The sequence below is a fragment of the Strigops habroptila genome, chromosome 11 (genome assembly GCF_004027225.2).
Source record: "Strigops habroptila isolate Jane chromosome 11, bStrHab1.2.pri, whole genome shotgun sequence".
NCBI classification, from domain to species: Eukaryota; Metazoa; Chordata; class Aves; order Psittaciformes; family Psittacidae; genus Strigops; species Strigops habroptila.
Window position 1 is genome coordinate 25043236 of NC_046360.1, and position 19643 is coordinate 25062878.

At 34.1% G+C, this 19643-nt stretch overlaps 1 protein-coding gene across 18 annotated transcripts in view; it reads right to left on the reverse strand.

Annotated features, from left to right (window-relative positions):
- Positions 1-19643, reverse strand: part of ERC2 (ELKS/RAB6-interacting/CAST family member 2) — a 488016-nt gene that overhangs the window by 134027 nt on the left and 334346 nt on the right. For all 18 annotated transcript variants that reach the window (XR_003993765.1, XR_003993764.1, XR_003993761.1 and 15 more), the window contains 2 exons: positions 17340-17487; positions 368-502 (listed from right to left, as the gene is read on the reverse strand). Coding sequence is in view for 1 of the 18 variants with exons in the window: in XM_030501570.1 (XP_030357430.1) it covers positions 368-502; positions 17340-17487 (283 nt within the window). In the remaining 17 variants the exon portion in view is untranslated. The remainder of the gene's footprint in view (positions 1-367; positions 503-17339; positions 17488-19643) is intronic.

Sequence of the window (19643 nt, forward strand, 5' to 3'; positions counted from 1 at the left end):
GAAATGCTGCATGGGTTTTTCAATACTAAAATTATCCCCAAAAGTGCGTACTTCTGAAATCACTAGCAGTCACTAGTAATCACTAAGTAGGAAATTTTTCACTGATTTCCTACTGAAAATGTTGAGTTATGAAACACGGAAAATAGATGCAAAGCTTCTAAAGAAAGATAGGGAAGAAAAATATAAGACACCAGACAAAAAGCCAAAATGTTTAAATTGTTTCAGGGATGGAAATAAATATCAGTCCTATTAGTTTCAGTTCAAATAATACATAACTTGCTTATTTTTTCTTTGAAATACTTATTCTATATTGAAATATCAAAATAGTACACTTATAAAACTGAAGATGAAGAAAGAGGTGACTAACCTGATCTGGAGAGGGTCTGTGGTTGGAGTGTTGTGGCCTCCCAGGAGATCGATGATGGTGGTGGTGGTGATGGTGGTGGTAGTGGTGATGGTCATCATCGTAGTTATCTGCCATCAGTTTCATTCTGTTTTGTGTCTGTTTAACATGTAAAGTGAGACGATTCTATTACATGTTGGAATGTATCACTCTAGCAGTGTTTTTGGAAGATCTTAGCTCTTTCTTAGCTCTTTATTTTTTTAGCTGTAAAATTCTAACAATGGAAGACTGGACTGCTGGCTCACAAAGAAACGGAAACAGAAATAGAAGATAAAGAACATGAACACGTCTTCTGTCTCAGTTTTCACATGAGTAGGATTGCACAAAGAAGTCAGAAAAGGAAATGATCAAGGATGTTGTGTATGAAAGGTGTCAGAAAAGACATTCAGTTTTTCTAAATTTACTATTCTAGAACAGTTTCCTTTTTTTTTCCAGTCTAATATTATGTCTTGCTAATTAACTTGTAAAATCTTAGTGAAAGGAATATTAAGTGTACTTCAAATATTCATAGTTAGCTACTGAGGCAACGTCAATAAGAATCATGCATAACTATGCTAAAAGCTCTATTTTGGCGTAATTATTTAAATTGTATCAGGATCACCCTGCTAAGCAGTAAGTTAAAAGAAAATCCAGTGGTAGAGACACAGGCGCATAGAGAAGTAAGTGATTATGGAACTTGACGTTACTGAATGAAAGTAAGTCTTAGATATAGATCTTGAAAAAAACAGCAACACTTCAGCTACTGTTGTGTACAGATAATATAATCTATGTTACCACGAGGTAACAGGATACATCACTGCTCTTTATCACTATTACAATTATGCCATAACATGAAATACATAGACTGGAATAATTCAAACCTTGCTCATAATACCAAAAATATCTTACCAGCAATTGCCCAATACCAGTGGATACAATACTTATTTTTAATACTTTCACTTCCAGGACTATCATAAATTGACTTGCCTATGAAAACAAGCCTGTATTAAAATCTCCATTAGGAAAAATTCACTAGTAAGAATATTTTAATGGAAAATGTAAAATCTCAATTCCCAATTTTAATGTTTGGGGTTTGGGGTTTTTTTTTTTTTTTTGGCTAAAGTAGAAAAGAGACTTGAACAAAAGTAAACTAAATATATTACACAGTATTTGAAGTATAACAAAATCTAATGCGAGGAGAACTATGAACCACAGGAATCCCAGGAAATCCTGATGTGGTTTTTTAGGTGGTGGTTTTTTTTTTTTGTTTTTTTTTTTTTAATTGTCACAATGCTTCTCAAGCACTTCATGTGCCCATTAGAAGGATCACAGAAAACTATTCCACAGGAGGAGTAAAAATATTTCACAAAACTATTTTACAAGTTACTTGAACTTGTACTCAGTTCAAGTAAAAACAAACAGCCAAAACAAACCCTTAAGTCATTCACAATAACAAGACGGAGGAACAACCACAGATCAGATGTGCACATGCTCTAGCCAGTGTCAGACTCTTTCTGAGCATCTTGATAGCACTAAAAGAGCATCTTCTCAGTGTGTTACAGAATAAATGTCCTCCAGAGGTCAAGTGGTGGATTCCTTTGAACAAGAATTGCTCTGGCACTATGTGGTACCATTTCACATTTTTTAATGCTATTTTCTGCACATTTGGAACAATTTCATTTTCTCCCTCCCAGATAAGATGATGGAAGCATACAGCTGTATGAATTTCAGCTACGAATTTCTACTGACCTTGCCAAAAGACAAACTCAAACTGAAACATCATAGTTGGTCTGTTTGTCTTTAGATTCAAAGAGGAAGGCCTTTTGAACAAAAGAGTGGAAAAGATGGAGAATTAATAGACAAATAATAACCCACTTACTGTAAACAATGTAATACCCTGCCTCTTTGGGGAAGCTCCTAACTTTTTATTAGTTTATTTTCTTATCAATGAACAGCCTTAAATTTCCTACCTTTCAACTGTATTCCATAAAAGAATGCAAAAGTTAAACAAGATGATATATGCAATCCTAAAAGTGTCCCCTGTAATGAGGTGTCAGGGATTAGACGTGTCATGGGATAAGAACTGTAAATGAATGATGTCATCTTTCTAATTTGGTGCTGAAATATAAATAAACCACTTCTAATGTTTCTTCCTTTTGGATGTCAGATTGCAGTAAAATGCGCACAAAGAAATGTTAATGCGATAGTAGGCTCCCTTTAGTGTGCTTGTTCTGGAAGCAAAATATATAAGAAATGTGAAATGAGAATTTCTTTTTCACTCAAGTGATTATCAAATCATCCAAACTTGTACATGACCTGTGATTGTCACTGATTTCTTAAAATGATGCTAAATATATTGCAAAACATTATTTTTAAAAGCTTTTTGGTTTTATTCATTAGCACTTCACAATGATAACTATTATGATTTTGAGGTTCTGTTTGTCTTTGCTTTAGCTATTGTCTGAGTGCTATACTTCCACACTGAACTGTATTTTCCAGGTATGCTTAGCTTTGACTTAAGAAGTACAAAACATAATTCCAAACTTTCAAAAGCAGAACGTTTGAGGAGGATGAACAGGAGGATTTCTGGACGAGTAATTAAAACAAAGCCATGCAGAGGAACAATACAACCCTTCCAGGTCCTTCTAAACAAAAATCTGTAATGTTACTTCTGTTTGCTTTCCTTGCTAACTCTTTTAATCTTTCATAGGCTTTGAAATGCCAGGTATATTTTTATTTGAGGAAGAAATTAATTAGCCACATTGGAATTCATTCAGGACCCCAGGGCTTCACACCCCTACACCTACATACAAGCACATACACAAACACACAGAAAGGTGTATACATTATAGGACATTGGTTTATCAGACAGACAGTAAATCCTCATGGTCTGGGCCCCATATCAACACATTAGGAGAGTGCTTCAGTGCTTGCTGCAAGGGAAAAATACCACCTACTGACTTGACAATGCCATCATTTCCTGCAACATCTTCAGCACACCTGTAAATCTCTTATTCAAGAACATCCAAGACCTTTACTTATATTACTTTTGAAAGTGTAATAGATTATTCAATATGACCTTCCTGAGTGATCGGGAAAGCTAGTCGTGGAATGCACAATTCATGAAAATTAGTGTGACGAACATACACACATTTAAATTGTTCTGTATCAAATTTGCATCATGTTACTCTGCATGAGTTACTCCATATATGAAACAGTTATATAGTTCAACATTTTGTTCACATTTTCCTCTAAAAACTATTACTATTGATACGGTTTTCCTGAAGACAGGATTTCTTAGAATTTACACAGCCACCACCCTGACAACAAAATTATCATACCAATGGTTCTTTTAGAAAATGCATGGTGAAAACCAGGCCCATTCCTGGGAAGGAGCAGGTTTTAATTTGGATTTATACTAGGAAAGAAAAAAATGTTAACTTGTAAAATGCAACAATTAATTGCATATCCTGCAAACCATGTATAGACTTACTAGTTTTAGCCTAAACAGTTTCCTCAGATTTTTTTTTTCTTTAGATTTATTGACTACATTCAATAAATACTGCATCCATTTTGAAATAAAGGAATGAGAGAAGAATTAAAAGCAGCTTCAATCTAGGTGCACAGGTATATTAACCCTTAGGGCTTGAAATGGTTGTCTTTGATCATTCAATATCACTATTTGCCAAGCTGTCAAGGTCATGAATGGTATGTGTAACTGAATTTTTAACCCACTTACCAAAGAGTTTATGATCTAGTGCTGTAAGAAAACTGACAGATATTTCTTGTCCTCCTAAACTTCTGTTGAGTTTAATTAAGGATCTACTGAAGTGAAATGAAAGTCTTTGATTGACTGGTAACAGACTAAATAGCTTAACAGCAATCTGTAACTGTAAAACTATAATATTAAAACTGTCTTTTAAAAAATATTTTAGCAAGGTGGCAATAGAGAACTATGCTTTGATCTGTCATCTGGATCAAGTTAACAACAAAACTCTCATGAACGAGGTTCAAATGAGGAAAAATAGTAAGATTTGTTGCTCTGGGATATAGGTGTAATACATTCGATAGCTATTACTTTTCTTTGGATTTTCTTCTCAGTCTCTCCGTACTAAATGGAATTTGAAACATTTCTAGAATATTCACTTTCAATAAGGCAGGACTTATCTCTATATAATATGGGGGGAAGGCAGATATAAGGCCTATATATAAAAATATCATGTAGTCTAATTATTAAAGCATGGAATTTAAAATCGAGAGACCCACATTCTAGCTTTGATTCTGCAACAGCCTTTTGTTTTTAATGACACAGAACCTCTATTGCTTGCAACCTCACTATTTAAAATAAGCATGCTAATATTTCCACAAAGGACTTTGAGACTTTCATGTGGCAAGTGTCTAGTTCTAGTCTGCCTGATTCTTACTAATAAATTATTTAATCTGAGCTTTTTTTTCGCAAGACAATAATTTTAGAAAATACTAATAAAATATTTTTTTAAACTTTGAAATCCAGAAGGTAAGGATCTAAAAAACTGTGTTCTTAAGACTATATAGTTCACCAAATTTATCCAGAATTTGCATAATCTTAGTGGAATTAACCTGAATTTAATGCAAGCGTTTACAACTGCAATTGGTTTTCCAGTATGAGTACAATGCTCCAGGCCTGAATTCCATTAGCTGAGGCTTAACAGAATGTTTGCTAATTAGGCCAGCTCTGTACTCAGTCTCTCCGAATGAAATCAAGTTTCATGTCAGAACAATATTTTTACACAAACCATTATCATCTGAAGACAAGTGAAGAATTTATCATCACTACTGCTGCACAACACAAAAGTTGCTAACTGCCACAGAACACAATTATAACTGATTTGTTATTTGATAAGGTACAGTTAATTAAATATTGCACAACAAATGCTGTCTTTGGCCTCAAACATCCTTAAAGTACACCAAATTACATTCATCACTCACAATCTTTTAAAGGACTGTAACAGTTCACAGGCAATTAAGACTTTATGAAAGGAGAATATATTTGTTCATTAATGAATACAAATTACTCCATGCTTTTGTAACAGACGAAGACAGTCTGAAAAGTAGCCAGAAAAGGCATTTCAGAAGGCAACACAGAATGCTGTGTTTCCAAGTAACCCTTATAGTGATTTCTAAAATGGAAGAAGTTACCACAGGCTACACTGAAAATTAAAATTAAATGCTGTGTAAAGCCTGTATTTTCAGAACTCAATAAAGTTCACTTTTTCTTTTTTTTAAAAACACTTTAGCAAGTTTCCATTTATTCCACTTGTGTTGGCTGATCATTATTAAATATTTTTCTGAGATCAAAACCAACAAGTTCAAGTTCCAACTTGGAACTTCAAAACCACCATCATTCAGTTCCACCCTCTTCGAGCATCTCAAGCTTACTAGAGATACATGCATCTTGGATAACTGATTTGATAAATCAAACAGTAAACTTAATTTACCATCTAGGAAAGAGATTTAGGAAAGATTACACTGCAAAGTTTCAGTTGAAACTTCATTTGATTAAACTTGATGTACTTAGCACAGATTTTAAAGCTGAATCAAGAAAGATAATTCCAAGGCTATTACTGTTAAAATCCTGACCCTCAGACTGCTCTTAATTCTTTTTAATGCTAGCACACTTCTTAAATCAACAGATTAAATAATACAAATTGTTAAAATATATCCACTAACTTTGGTTTTGACAGAAGGACTTGTCTCATTTTTCCACAAGCCAAAGGATCTGTTAATTGGTCATTGCTTTGAAGGATCTTTTGTCAGTACTAGAGCTGCATGGAACAAGTAGACTTCAATACTCTTCAATGTACTTCAAAGTATTCCAGAGCTTGTATTACTTTATGCTAATTATTCAGGCCACTTTGAACAGCATATTATTAGCAACATAATGCTAATTATTTGCAAAATAAACTATACTTATGTCTTCACTCATTACAAATATATGATAATAATCAATTCAGACTTTTTTGTTGCTTATGCAGTGAGTTTTTAGACACCAAGAAAATTCTGATTTAAAAATCCCTTTAATTTAGGAAGCTTTTAAGTTCACAAGCACTCATCAGCAACCAAAAGATAACAAAAACATTACAGTATGGTAACGAACTAGGAACTCCAGATGCTAAGTAACTATCATAATCATAACCGTATGGGTGTTAGAATGCCTCACTCTGGGATAGTGTTATGTTTTAGTGAGTGCTTTAATTATGCATTTTCTTTTTATAACATCCCTGTAATGAAATCTATTCTTATATTCTTACTCTTAACTGTATTTTAATATGGGTTTTGCCACTTTGTTTCCTGCTTTCATTGAAGAAAACAATTATTTTTTTCCCTGTTAAAATTCCAAATGAGCTAATAAGCATGTTTTTCTTTTCCTGTTGTAGTGTATGACTTGTTTTGGAAAGTGTGAGAGACAGGATGCATGCAGGCTAAAAGCACACATGATAGTTTCTTGGAGAAAAGTTTGCCTACTCCTCATTTAACCCTCTTTTTTACCTCATTAATGATATGACTTGCATATGAAGTAAGGAACACAGTAAAGTTTTTATACTAAGAAAGCATATAAATTTTCCTTTTTGCCATCTGTGTCTAATTAAATATTAAGCTTAATTCATGTGCTGGTTAAAACCTAACAATTCTTATCATTTGTAACATGCACGTAACCAGAACACTTGTTCTTCAGGCCCTGTCTGCCCTCCCCAGTTTCACAGGACAGAGAATAGCGACTAAGAAACAGTACGAAGTATTTTCCAAGTTTTCATGAAATCCAGCCTTCCACTCAAGTGAAAGACAAAAGCAACTGCTGGCCAAATGAGATACTCTGACTCCTGTGCAGCAATGGAAAGCAGCTTCCAATGCAAATCTTTGGATTTGATAATTTAGTGTTGAAAATGAGCATAAGAGTTTTACATATGTCAGTTCTTTTTGAATTACAGTACTATTTAGCTGATATTAACAACCATCACACCTGCTGCTTTGCAGGGTTACAAAATGTGACTGGTTTATCCTGAAAAAATGTAGAGCTCACAGTAAAGCTCCCTCTTCATGAGCTGAAGGATAATAGTCTCACAAACACCAGCTGTGATATTAGACACTTGGCAGACAGAGACAGACAGCAGTTCTAAGTGCCAAGCAGACACTTATCTAAAGTATTAAGGCCAAATTTCAACTTTCCTGACACTTTTGACTGAACAAAGTTATGTTGATTTGAACATGGTCTGACTTCTTAGTTGTGGTCTCTGCATTTAGAGTTTGTGTTTTTGAAGTATTTTTAACTTCTGTGAATTAAAAGTGTGGCTTGAAGCATAGGAAGTATCTTGTAATAATACATCATACTCAGTAATGTATAGGCTAAAGTCATGTTAAAGGTATTTGCCTGAGTCCTACTACTAAACTTGGTAATTACATAGAAGTATGTAAGAACATAGACACAAAAAAGTGGGTTAAAAAGCATAATTAAAGCTCTGAAACAGTAGCTGCCTGAGGACATCGCAGGCCAGGTCCTACTAAACGCAGACAAGCAACGCAAGAAGGTAAGGTTGTCTGCTTTTTTCCTTTTTTTTCTGCAAGAGGAAATAACTCATTAAAAAGATACTTCCCCATAATAATTATTTAAAACCAGCATGAATCAGACATTTTAGTATCTAGACCTTTGAAACTACAGATCTCTGGTTAGTAGCACTGATTGCCTGTCAGGGTCTTTAATGTCTGAATAGTTCATTTCAGCTGCAATTTTTGCAATCTCATTACCAAGCCCATCTCTCTTTTGTATCATATACAAAATATAGCCTAAGTTGAAATTATTACATTTCTTCCTTCGTATGCAATAAAAGTTGATAAATAAAAAATTTCAACACTGGAAGGTATATTGGAATATGGACCGAAATGCAGATAACATCACAACACTTGCCTTGATATGCTTTATAGACACACTTTACCTATAAATAATACTTGTTTGATGCTAGATTGTAGAAATGATAGGTTTTATCTATCATCCCAGAGGCAGAAAAATTTGACACCAAAGTTTTACAATATTTTTTAAATAATTGGCTACTTAGCACTGTACTTGAGATCAAGTGTTCAACTATATTTAGCTTTATTATCATGGGGTACTTTGTAGTAAAACTTAAGGACTTGTTTAAAAAATGTCTCGTGAAGAAAAAAAAACTAACAGAAAAAACTTTTTGGCTTGGGAGTTCACTCTTTTATATAATGGAGGTATTCACTATTCTTATCTGAGATACTTAATACCCATTTTCACCTATCAAGCCAGCCAGATCAAAAATTAAAAAAGTTCCAGTGTTAATATATGCATTATTTCATACCTGCACTACCAACTTCTTCCATTTAAGATTCTCAGTCTCAGCAGAGTTAAACTGTTTGTCTGAACAAAGTGTGTTATGACAGGTATAGCTATTGAGAGGTTCTAGTACAAGTTCACAATGAGATTATCACCACTGAAAAGGGTGCTATTAGACATGACTATGCTTAAGATATGATATAAATTCTTCAGGACTGAAAAAAACCCCTCTGAACAGAGAACAAACAGAAACAGATTTTAAAGCAGATCACAAACAACAAAGCAGGAAAGGACTTATGTACCAGGCCTGAGCTGCCTTCAGGGCTTGACTGCTACAGGCTACAATTTAAAAAAAAAGCCCCTCTCATTGGAAAATGTTTGTGTAAAAATGCCATAAGAAAAAATTTGGATTCCTGAGAGCATAAGGCGGAAAAAGTGATGCCATACCCAGCTATTACTTGAGTCCTTTGACTTTTATAATATAAATTGTCAAATCTTACTGAGAATATGAGAAAAATGTTGTGTGAGCACTGCCAACATTTTCAGTATTATTTTCAACACAGAACATTTCTTCTGAATGAACTAATTTGGTCAGTCAAAGGCTATTAGCTACACACATGCATTGTCCTTCTTACCTTGCGCCACATGGAGCCTGCTGCATTAAGCTATACGGAGAAGTGCCATTCTGCTCTTCCACCCCTACACTCATCTGTGCACAATGGGCTTATATCTAAACTGCTCGTACTTGCAAAATTCAGAATTACAGACTCGGATTCAAAATTACAGATCCAAAATTCAGCTTACAAATTAAAAGAATACATTACAATGTTAAGACATGCAGAAATATTGTGTTAGGATATTTCCAATTAATGGAAAAGTATACATTACAACAATTTTTAAGGCAGTAAATAAACTTAAGCCCACTGAACACATGGGCTGCTTTTATTGCTATCAGTGGGATCTTAACACACACATTTAAAATCAGAGATTAACAGCCTTTTTGCTATGCTTCCTGAGAATTTTTAGGGAAAAAATAACCAGACTGATTATCCTCATACGAGAGTTCAGTATATTAAGCTATTAGAACATCTATACTTACCTGCCCCAAATAAAACTAACAGCTTATGTAGCATAAATGCAACAAAAATAAAATTTCTCAAACTTAAGGGGTTCAGACTACTTTTTTTCAAGGTTAGGTGCTTAAACTTGAGCAAGACCAATATTATGAGTAAACGGTATAAAGAGAGAGGGGAAAAAAAAAAAGAGCGCAGTGGTCAAATATGTCTGCAGTACCCATATAAGTGGCTTTATAAAATGGATTCATTTATAAATACATAAATGTACAGTAACATTTAGACTCAACAGTACAATAAATCTCTCTCTGAAGCAGATCTCTGTATATACTACTACTGATAATAATGTGGTATTCTGTACTCCTATATTATTGCCACCCGTGAAATTCAAGGAAATCAGAAACATTAACTTAGTTTGACATCATCAGAAATGGAAGCAATAGTGATTAGGAACCAACACAATACCAGGACACAGTATCAGTGCTACTGATCCCAAGGTCTACAGATGATAATGTCTACAGACATCATAAGAAACCATTGCAAGACTTTTTTGTTTCCATATTTTTTTAACATTACTGAGTTTAAACACAATTAATTAATGCACAGAGATTCATAAGAATGTTTTGGGCTGCCATCACAATTGCAACTACTTCTAATCCTATTCTTTTTCTTACACAGTAATAAAAACACTTTCAATATCATAAAATACACAATGCAATACAGCTGAATTATTCTAACAGGGAAAACAGAACTTGGGGTATTTTGTTATTCTTAAGTGCTTGATGTCACCACCATAATATTACATTAGCACTACTTCTGATGTACTTTACTAGAACAGTCTATGTAATGCAACATGTTGCCTTCAATCCATTTTACTACTTTGCTGCTGAGTTGAAATATTTGCATGTTAATTAGTCAGAAATACTTCTATGTATTGCATACAGGAGAGAATGTCACTAGTGTTTAATCTGCTGAGAAATTGTGGTTACACAGATTTTTAAAATTCCTTGATTGTTTCTCATCCTTTTTGTTTCATTCGCAATTTGTTCATGCGATGAAATACAGAGTAGTGAACTAATAGACTAGAGAAGACTGCCAAACACCAGTTTTGCCTCTGGCCAGAGTATTCTGTACACCTGCAGTCTTGAAAACACTGGAAAGGTTTCCAATTTCATGTTTTGAGAAGAAAAATAAAATGCTCTCAAGGAGCTAGAAGACCTTGCATTTTGGCCAACTCCACTTACATTTTTGGCTTTATATCCTAAAAGTGAAAAGAGGCAACTGGGAAATTTTCTCTCAGTATCCAAGTTCATAATGAACCAGTAACATAGCAGCGTCTTCTGCTGTTACCAAAATCTCCTCAGTTGTTCTAAAAAGGGACTTTAAGCTAATTATTTCATGAAAGATTGCATCACTATACAAATTTCTCTAAAAATAGCTGCCTCAGAATTCTCAAAAGGAATCTTGGCCAGGGTGATTCTAAATATTTTGTAATCACTCAGCCAAGCCCTCATCCTGATTTTGTTTAATACTATATTTGAGAGGTTTTTTAAGCCTACTACAAAGCTCCGTGGCTCTCAAAATATAGCACTTGGTGTATGAATCAAAACGATTCCAGTGGTTCTGTTTTGCTGGGAGTGCATTACTATGCTTCCCATTTATTTAAACCACTAAACAATAAATATTTAACTGACAGATTGCAGCTGCTAAATTGTACTTAAATCACTGCAATTAAATATGCTTATTTCTTATGGGAAGGTGTTTGCAACACAGAGGTCAGTATAATTACTACTAATTTTACAGATGCATACGCTGTGATACAAATAATTTTCTTAGGTTATCAAACTATAATGTGAAAAAACCCTGTAAAAGTAAGCCAGAACTTGAGATAAAACCAAAGCTTTTCTCCCAGCTTAGGAATAACCAGAGTCTTACTTAAACTTACACAATCACAATCCACAAAAAGACTGCTCAACTCGTTCACATAAATAATATTTTGGTCTTTAATATATGCACATCTGCAGCTTCATGTTTAAAGTAAACCACATATGTTCACATTCCCTTACAAAGGCATTTCATTTCTTTAAGATGCTTCTTTTTCTTTTTCAGTGCGAGGAACTGTGACAAATTACTTCAAAATCAATGTTTTGATGGTTTACAATCTGCTTGATGTTCCCAAAGGCCAGAAAAATTAGAACAGGAAAATTGGAGAAAGACATTCAACTGCATATTTGGTACTAGGATCATTATTTAAGTCATGAACTATTTAAAAAGAGAAAAAAAAAAAAAATTGCAATTGAGACTTCTTTAAACTGTCTTTTTTGAACATATTCTATTTCTGATTTAATTCTATTTTCACTTAGATTACTATTGGGATGTCTTTTATCAGTCTGCAGGCACTGTTGAGCAAGAGAAATCAGAAATCAATGTGGGAAACACTGACATTTTATGACTGCAAAAAATGACTAATTAAAAAGAAAAGGAAGCAAGTGTCTCTCTGAGTTGGAGGTGCACATTTGGGAAGTAAATACTTTGCTTCCAAACTGAGCAATAACTGACTTCACTGTTGTAAGACAAACCACATTAGAAATAAAAGACAGAATAACATCAAGTTTATGACATGGATATACTAAGATGAATGTTTATGCCTAAGCAGACAGTACACTGTATTTATCTTTGCCAGAATGGTGCCTGTTTAGACAATAGCCTGTTACTCCTAGATACCGAAAGCTTTTAGTACTTTTCTTCCTCTCATGCCCATTGCCTGTGGCACAATGTTAATATTCTTCTGAAGCAACCTTACGGAAGCTCATGGAGAGCTGAAAAGCTTCCATTTGAAAAAAAAAAAAAATACACCAGGATGCTTCAGGAGTCTACCAGAGTGATTAGAGAATTTTTCACAGTGTAAGTCCACGGTAAAAAAAGCTACATTTGCATTTAGCCAATTCAATCTCAGTGCAAGTCTGCAATACATTACAGCACAGTGATAGAATATGTTTTTCTGGCCTTAATCCAATAACAATAAAATTCTATGAGTAACCTCAATACTTTGGGTTACTCCACTGAGTTTAATAGAATCGACCTCCTGAACCTTTAAGACATCTACTGCATACTGTGCCCTATCTCTTTTAATACGAAGTAGCTTTTGATGCTTACAGTCACCTCAGAGGGTGGGAGCCACCACAGTTCTTGTACAGCATTCTGAGTAGCAACAGATGAATTTGCAAACATTTTGATTTTCCAACTAGGTAAGCACCTATAAGTGTTATGAAGTATATCCATTAAAACTCCAAAACCCTTTCCCTTAGATGGTGCCCTCACTGGCCTCATCAGAGTTAGGTGAAAGAGCAGTAGCTGGCCCTCTTCAGCTCACAGAAATATTAAGGAGTATTCACATATTCTGTATGAAAAAACATTCTGACTCTAGGAAATTTACTTTCATCAACAGGATTTTCCAGAGGAAGACAGTGACTTCCCTTCTCTATGCTTCAAAGAAGATATTCCTGGGCATTTCATGTATACAATCAGAAATCTTGGATTCTGATGAATTCACATACATAACTCTCCTTCCCACTCTTTATCAAAAAACAGCCTTTGTAGCTCCCTTAAAAAAGCTCTTTGTACTTACTTTCTTGTATCAGCAGAGGACTTTCCAAGATACAATGATCCTACACCTTGGACACTGAAGTCACTACTTTAATAGCAATAGCAAATCAGCATCCTAGGCTTGGCGTATAATTTTGCATTATTTTAGGTATTATCCATTGCAATGATCCATATATAGTACAGCATGATCTGAAATTACTAGAAACATTGAATTGGAATTTATCAACTACAGGACAAAGTCTAGGATGCCACTGAAAGAGACAGCAGCAGAAACAGAGGCTCAGAGAGTTTCTGAGAGAGAAAGAAACTCCCCAATATGCAAACAAAAAGCAAAAGCAAATCAATCAAATATAAGATGATGCAGTACAGCTGATTTAGGATAAAGTGATTCACCTGTCTATAAAGATCACAAAATAAAACTTGACTGAAATAATATTTTCTATTTCAAATGGCAAAGCTCTTCATCACTTAAGGCTAATTTCAAGTTATTACTCCTTTATTAAAATGACAAGTCTTTGATATACAAGATGTTCTTGAGAGAAATAGAGAAGATAAGGAGAGCAGATGCAATTAGAAGCTCGATTGCAGCATCGCAACATAAACTCTGCAGTATAATGAGGAAAATATGACAAGATTATCTAAAGAAATCCTAGGACTTTGTTTCTATATGAGCTTTGACATCTACAACAGTGCATGGAGGTTTCCAGGAAAAGCGAAATTATGTTCAAGCAAATTTCTAACTTCAGTTAGCCCTCTAAAATAATTAAAAATGATTTCCCAATGGCTTGGCTACATGATTTAAGACATAATCCATATTAACTGCTACTTTACAAAGTTTGGGAAATCAAAATCTGGTTCTGAAAAGAATACTCAGCAAAATTTGAAGTAGGAATTGTAAAAGGGAGACAGAAAAATAAGGGGAGTAAAACAACTTTCTTCTGAAACACAGTAGAAAATATTTTTACATTTCATGAAGAAATCTAAAGTTGATGCACCTGTAACAGTAGCAATTTTGTAGCAACACGGATTTAACAGTATTTTTTATGTTCAGGCGATGCATTATTTGATGTGCAAATCATGAATGAGATTTCGTCCAGGATATAAATATATCAGAATAAATATCTGAACTGCAGCTGCTGAAGGAGAAATGAGGAGCTTGTCTGCAACACATTTATCAGCTGATGTCTCTTTGTGGAACAGGGAAAGCATACACCTACTAATGCTCTGCTAGTAAGATTTTCAGTCATAGTGTTTCAGATGCAGCCTAGCTTTCCCATCACTAACTGAAAGACAGAGAACCCTTGTAAGGAGCAACATGAAAAGGAGCAACACAAGAAGAAACAACTTGGATTCTTTACGGTTGTCTCTAATCCTTTGCCTTACTGCCTTGATAAAATCTCAGCCTACTATAGCCATGAACATTAGGCTTTCTGCTTGATTGTATAGGTAGATGCATCAAAAATCCATTGGCTATTATGGATACACATGAAGAGTATATTTTGTTATTTTGTCTCTCAAAGCAGTAATTCTTCCTACAGTTGAGAACAGGATAAGATTTGGAGACCTAATATTTAGCATTATCTAGTAAGTTATCTTCTGATGACTTTATAAATATCTTTATAAATATCTCTCCTTTCATGATCACATTAGGCTGGAGAAGTTGAGCTTTTTTTTCTTCTTTCTTTCAGAAGTATAAAAACTGTGGAAATGGGGGATGGGACAAATAAGGCCAACTGAGGATCTGGGTGGATATATCACACAGTGTGATGTGATATAATCCATATTCTATCCATATTATAATCCATACATAAATCCATATATCCATATTATAATCCATACCCTTCTCTCCTGGCCCAGCATAGTCATAGCGAGGAAGAGCAGCACTAACAAGCCTTTTTGTTGGATGCGCACATGAGAACTTTGGGGGCTGACAGTGGTACTACCCAAAGGGATTAAAGAAGTATGAATGATCTCCACAACCTCTATTATCAGATAATTCTTAAGTGTAATAAAGTGGTGACCTAGTTAAACCACATTCCTGTTCCTGGTGTCTTTTTTTTTGGTGGTGTCTGAGATAACAGGGAGATTATTTTGGCATCAATTTAATCTAGTTAAATAGCTTTAGTGAAGATCTTTATCGCTATAAATAATGGAGGTATTTGAAGTATTTGGTTACAATTCTAACTGAAGTTAACCAAAACAATGACTCTCCAGCAATTCTCTTCTGCTATTCCTTCACTGTCTGAAGGAAGTTACGACTTTGCAGCAAGAGTTTAAAGGTACAAACAAATGAAACCACACCAACAAAAAAACAATCTGCCCACGTCTCTAATTAACATTTTAAAAATATCCAGGACAGGTATCATGGAACATGGCAAAGTGGTGTGTTCATTTACTCTTCAGTAACATAAGATAAAGATGAAAAAGAAGGAGACAATCTAAAAGAGAAAATAACTGCCTCCTCTTTTCCAAAGCAAACTAACACAAAAAATCCCTAAAATTCTTTGGAACATAACATCATCTGCTCTGATGTAGCACAGCAAGATGAAGTACTCAAAATCATAAAGTACATCTGCCTATTTAGTATATAAACCTGGGTGAAATGTCTCCTGGCCAGCTGACTGACCTCAGACATGAATGCATCATGGCTGGAACACAGGTACTTGGCTGGAATGTCTGTACTGAAGTCAGCATCACGAGTGGGTAAGTTCATGCTCAGGGGCTGTTTCCTATTTTTACAGACCTGTGGGAAAAAGCTATAATGACTAGATGTATGAGGTCAGAGCTATTGGGAAATCAGTGTAACAGCAAGGGTTTTCCTTAACTTTCTGTTATTGAATGTATGGAGTTCTGCAGTATGTAATGCATGATTCAGAATAAAGAATCATAACATTGACTATGCAGTATGTCCAAACATTATTCAAATGGCATGCTCATTTGTAAAGTGGAAGACTGCCTGACAGCAGAGTGGTTACTTTGACAGGCTAGGGATATCAGAATGATCTTGACAACGGTATTCTCCTCTTCAAGCAACGAGCACAGAATTCAGTAATGTCACACAAAAGAAAACATCAGACACACCTTCAGACATGGTCTGAAAATATCTTTTTCATCTTTTTCACCTATTTGGAAACAGGAAAGGTGCTTAACAACATACATGACACACAGCATGGGTCTTTAGTACCTAGGTTATCTGAACATCCTTTGTCCTCTTGCCTACATTACCTCTTCTGGCTAGGATTATTACCTTTTAAAAATCAGGGGGAGTAGCCACTGCACGGTATACAGAGTTAAGCATTTTATTTAGACAGAGAAAAGACCTATATACTGTGTCTGGCACATGCGTACTATGTCTAGTATGGTTATTTTCCTCATTAATACAGCAGAAAGTAAATTAAATTCACTTGTGAAAAAATCTATTTCTAGAGTTTGTAACTACTTTGTTTTGGGTTTTTTTATCAAAACCTCAAATGACTTACAGTGTTGAAGACATGGTGATTTTTACTCGTTTGAGAATTTAAAGATAATCATGATTTCCAGATAACCTCTCAGAAAGCCTGAAACCTTCTGAAAACACAATTACTTTACAACAGATAAGCAAATAACTGAAGAGAAGGTTAGAAAAAGTCAACAGAGTGGATAGATCTTGCTTTATGGCAAAGAGCATCTGCTGTTCTCTGTCTCTCATAATGAAGGTTGGAAGCTGTATAAGGAGGGAAAACAGAAAGTGCATTGGCTGCATATGAGCCAAGCAAACATGCAGCTAAATAATTAACATCCATAAAGAAGCAATAAACACACTGAACACCTCCTACCTTTCATAACTGCTGTCACCTGTCAGACCTGGCTTGAAGACTTTCAATATAAGGTTAGAATAAAATAGTAACAATGAAAATAATGCCAATTTTCTATTGCCATGAAAATATGGAAATTAATGTCTCCCCACCTGCTGTTTTAACTGATGTACTAATCTGTCCTTCTCTCGTTTAAGAGCCATTACTTCCTCTTGAGTCTTCTTTTTCTTTGAAGCAGACAGTTCAAGCAAGGCAATGTTTGCATCTTTTTCACTAATTGCAGCAAGCAAAGCTTCTTGTCTGATTAAATAAAACAAAAATCATTATATTATCATTAAAACAGAACACATACTGCTACATCATACAACATGAGATGTTTCTTTTAACTACTAGAAGAACAATCAACCACTTTCTGAACACTCTTTAAATAGCAAACACTGTCAAGTCTAATCAAATCATGAAATAAACTGACTAGCCAAAAATGTTCTTTATAGATTTTTCATTATGCAACTATTTCTTAAAACATTTATCTCCATCTATTTTACTACAATATGATATCTAAGAATATTTCTGTGAAATATCTTGTTTTTAAAAATCTTTGTTACTTATGTTTTTAAATTCACTTTAAATTCACTGAATTCTAGAATATCTTAGATAAACGTGTTGCGAATTATTCAAATCATACAGATTGAATAATAAAAAAAAAAGGCAATACAGATACAAGTTTTTTTTATATTATGCCATTAATTTTGCACCCTAGAGACCTCAGTACAGAAACCTCTGGACATCTCTCTCACATTTACTTAAATGTTTTCTTATGCATTTTATTGTTATCATGTTGTTATTCATTGTATCATCACAAAATATAACACCTAGATAATAAGTGCCTTGATCTAATTGTTCATGGGGAATCTTTTCCTTTGGAATCTTGACCATAAAGCAAACAGAAACTTACAGCACTCAGAAACATACAGAATTACTTAGAAGTTGGCAGGACACATCATAAATAGTTTGTGTGGACATATAACAAAGGTAATTTTTACTCTATGCAGTTGGAAGCACGGATTTTGCAGTATCTTATTATTTCTTATACTCTAAATGCTCCTGTTGGCAAGGACATAATCTGTCCCTTATTCTACTCAATAAAAGAAATATATTCATCTTCTGCAATGCATTCAATGACAGACTACGACTTATCAGCCAAGAAAAAGCATATCATACTTACTAGCTTTTAGAACAGAATATGCTACAGCCTATGCCTTTTTCCAGAACTATGTAAGATCAATCATTAAAAAATAAACATGGATAAATGAGTCATAAATTAACTTTAGGCTCCAACTGCTAATAAATGTAAGAATATGGCTCATGAACTTCATACAGTCAAGGTGAGCTAGAAGTTTGGAATTCTCATAGTCCTTTGCTTGCCAGCAAAAATGTCAAGAAAGCTATTTCACTTTTTTTTTTTCCCCCAAAGTTCCTAATGTATTAACGTAAATATTTATAGGACAATATTTCTGATGGAGTCAAAGAAAAACAATCCATTTATTTTACTCTCAAAGTTATGAGACGTGGATCAATTTTAGATAAACAGTTGCATTTTATTCATACACTTAAATAGTCTCATTTATTATTCTGTCTTCATTCTAATCACAGTTAAATGATGTTTAAAAGAGGATGCCATAAGTCTCCAACAGTCTTAATTTAAATGAAAGCTATTAATTATTTTAAATAACAGGTATTAAGGAAAAAAACATATCAGAAGGTCACATATCTATAATGCTAATTTGAAATGAGATATAGGTATGTTTTCTATACACTTCATAATGCATAAAACTTTCCGCGTTTATAAAAGACTCAGTGTTTTCGTGTGTTGTGCTTAAATACATCAATTCCATAATATTTTCATTAAAATCTTAATTTTTTAATGCACTGAAATAGAAGAAAGTTCATCTGCCACTGTATTCAACACCTTCTCTCTCACCTTCCAGAAAGCAGAGAATTTATGCACCGTATAAAATGTAAATATGCCATCATTTGAGCATCTGACTCAAACAGAAACATGTAACACAATTTCAGCTTTTTCTCCCCAGTATCTTTTACATATAAGTCTGTACTTTTTGGTTTAGAAATGCGTCCCAGCCCTAGAAGGAGGAGGCTTTTTTCAGGGGTAATGACAAAAGCTTTCTGACAGAAACTGCCAGCAACAGGTATTCTGTGAATTTAAAACCAAAGAAACAGCATATTGCATTACTACATAAAATATTTTTTTTCTAAATTAAATAAGATGAGGTTAGTTTCTCTACAATTACCTGATAGCAGACTATATTAAAATTACAAATAAACGTTAGTCAGAAGTTTTGACAATGTTCTGGTGGTTTGCATCAAGGAACCTTTTCCAATTTTCAGCTTGTATCAAGCAACTATTTTTTTTTTTTGCTATTTTGAACATTATTTTA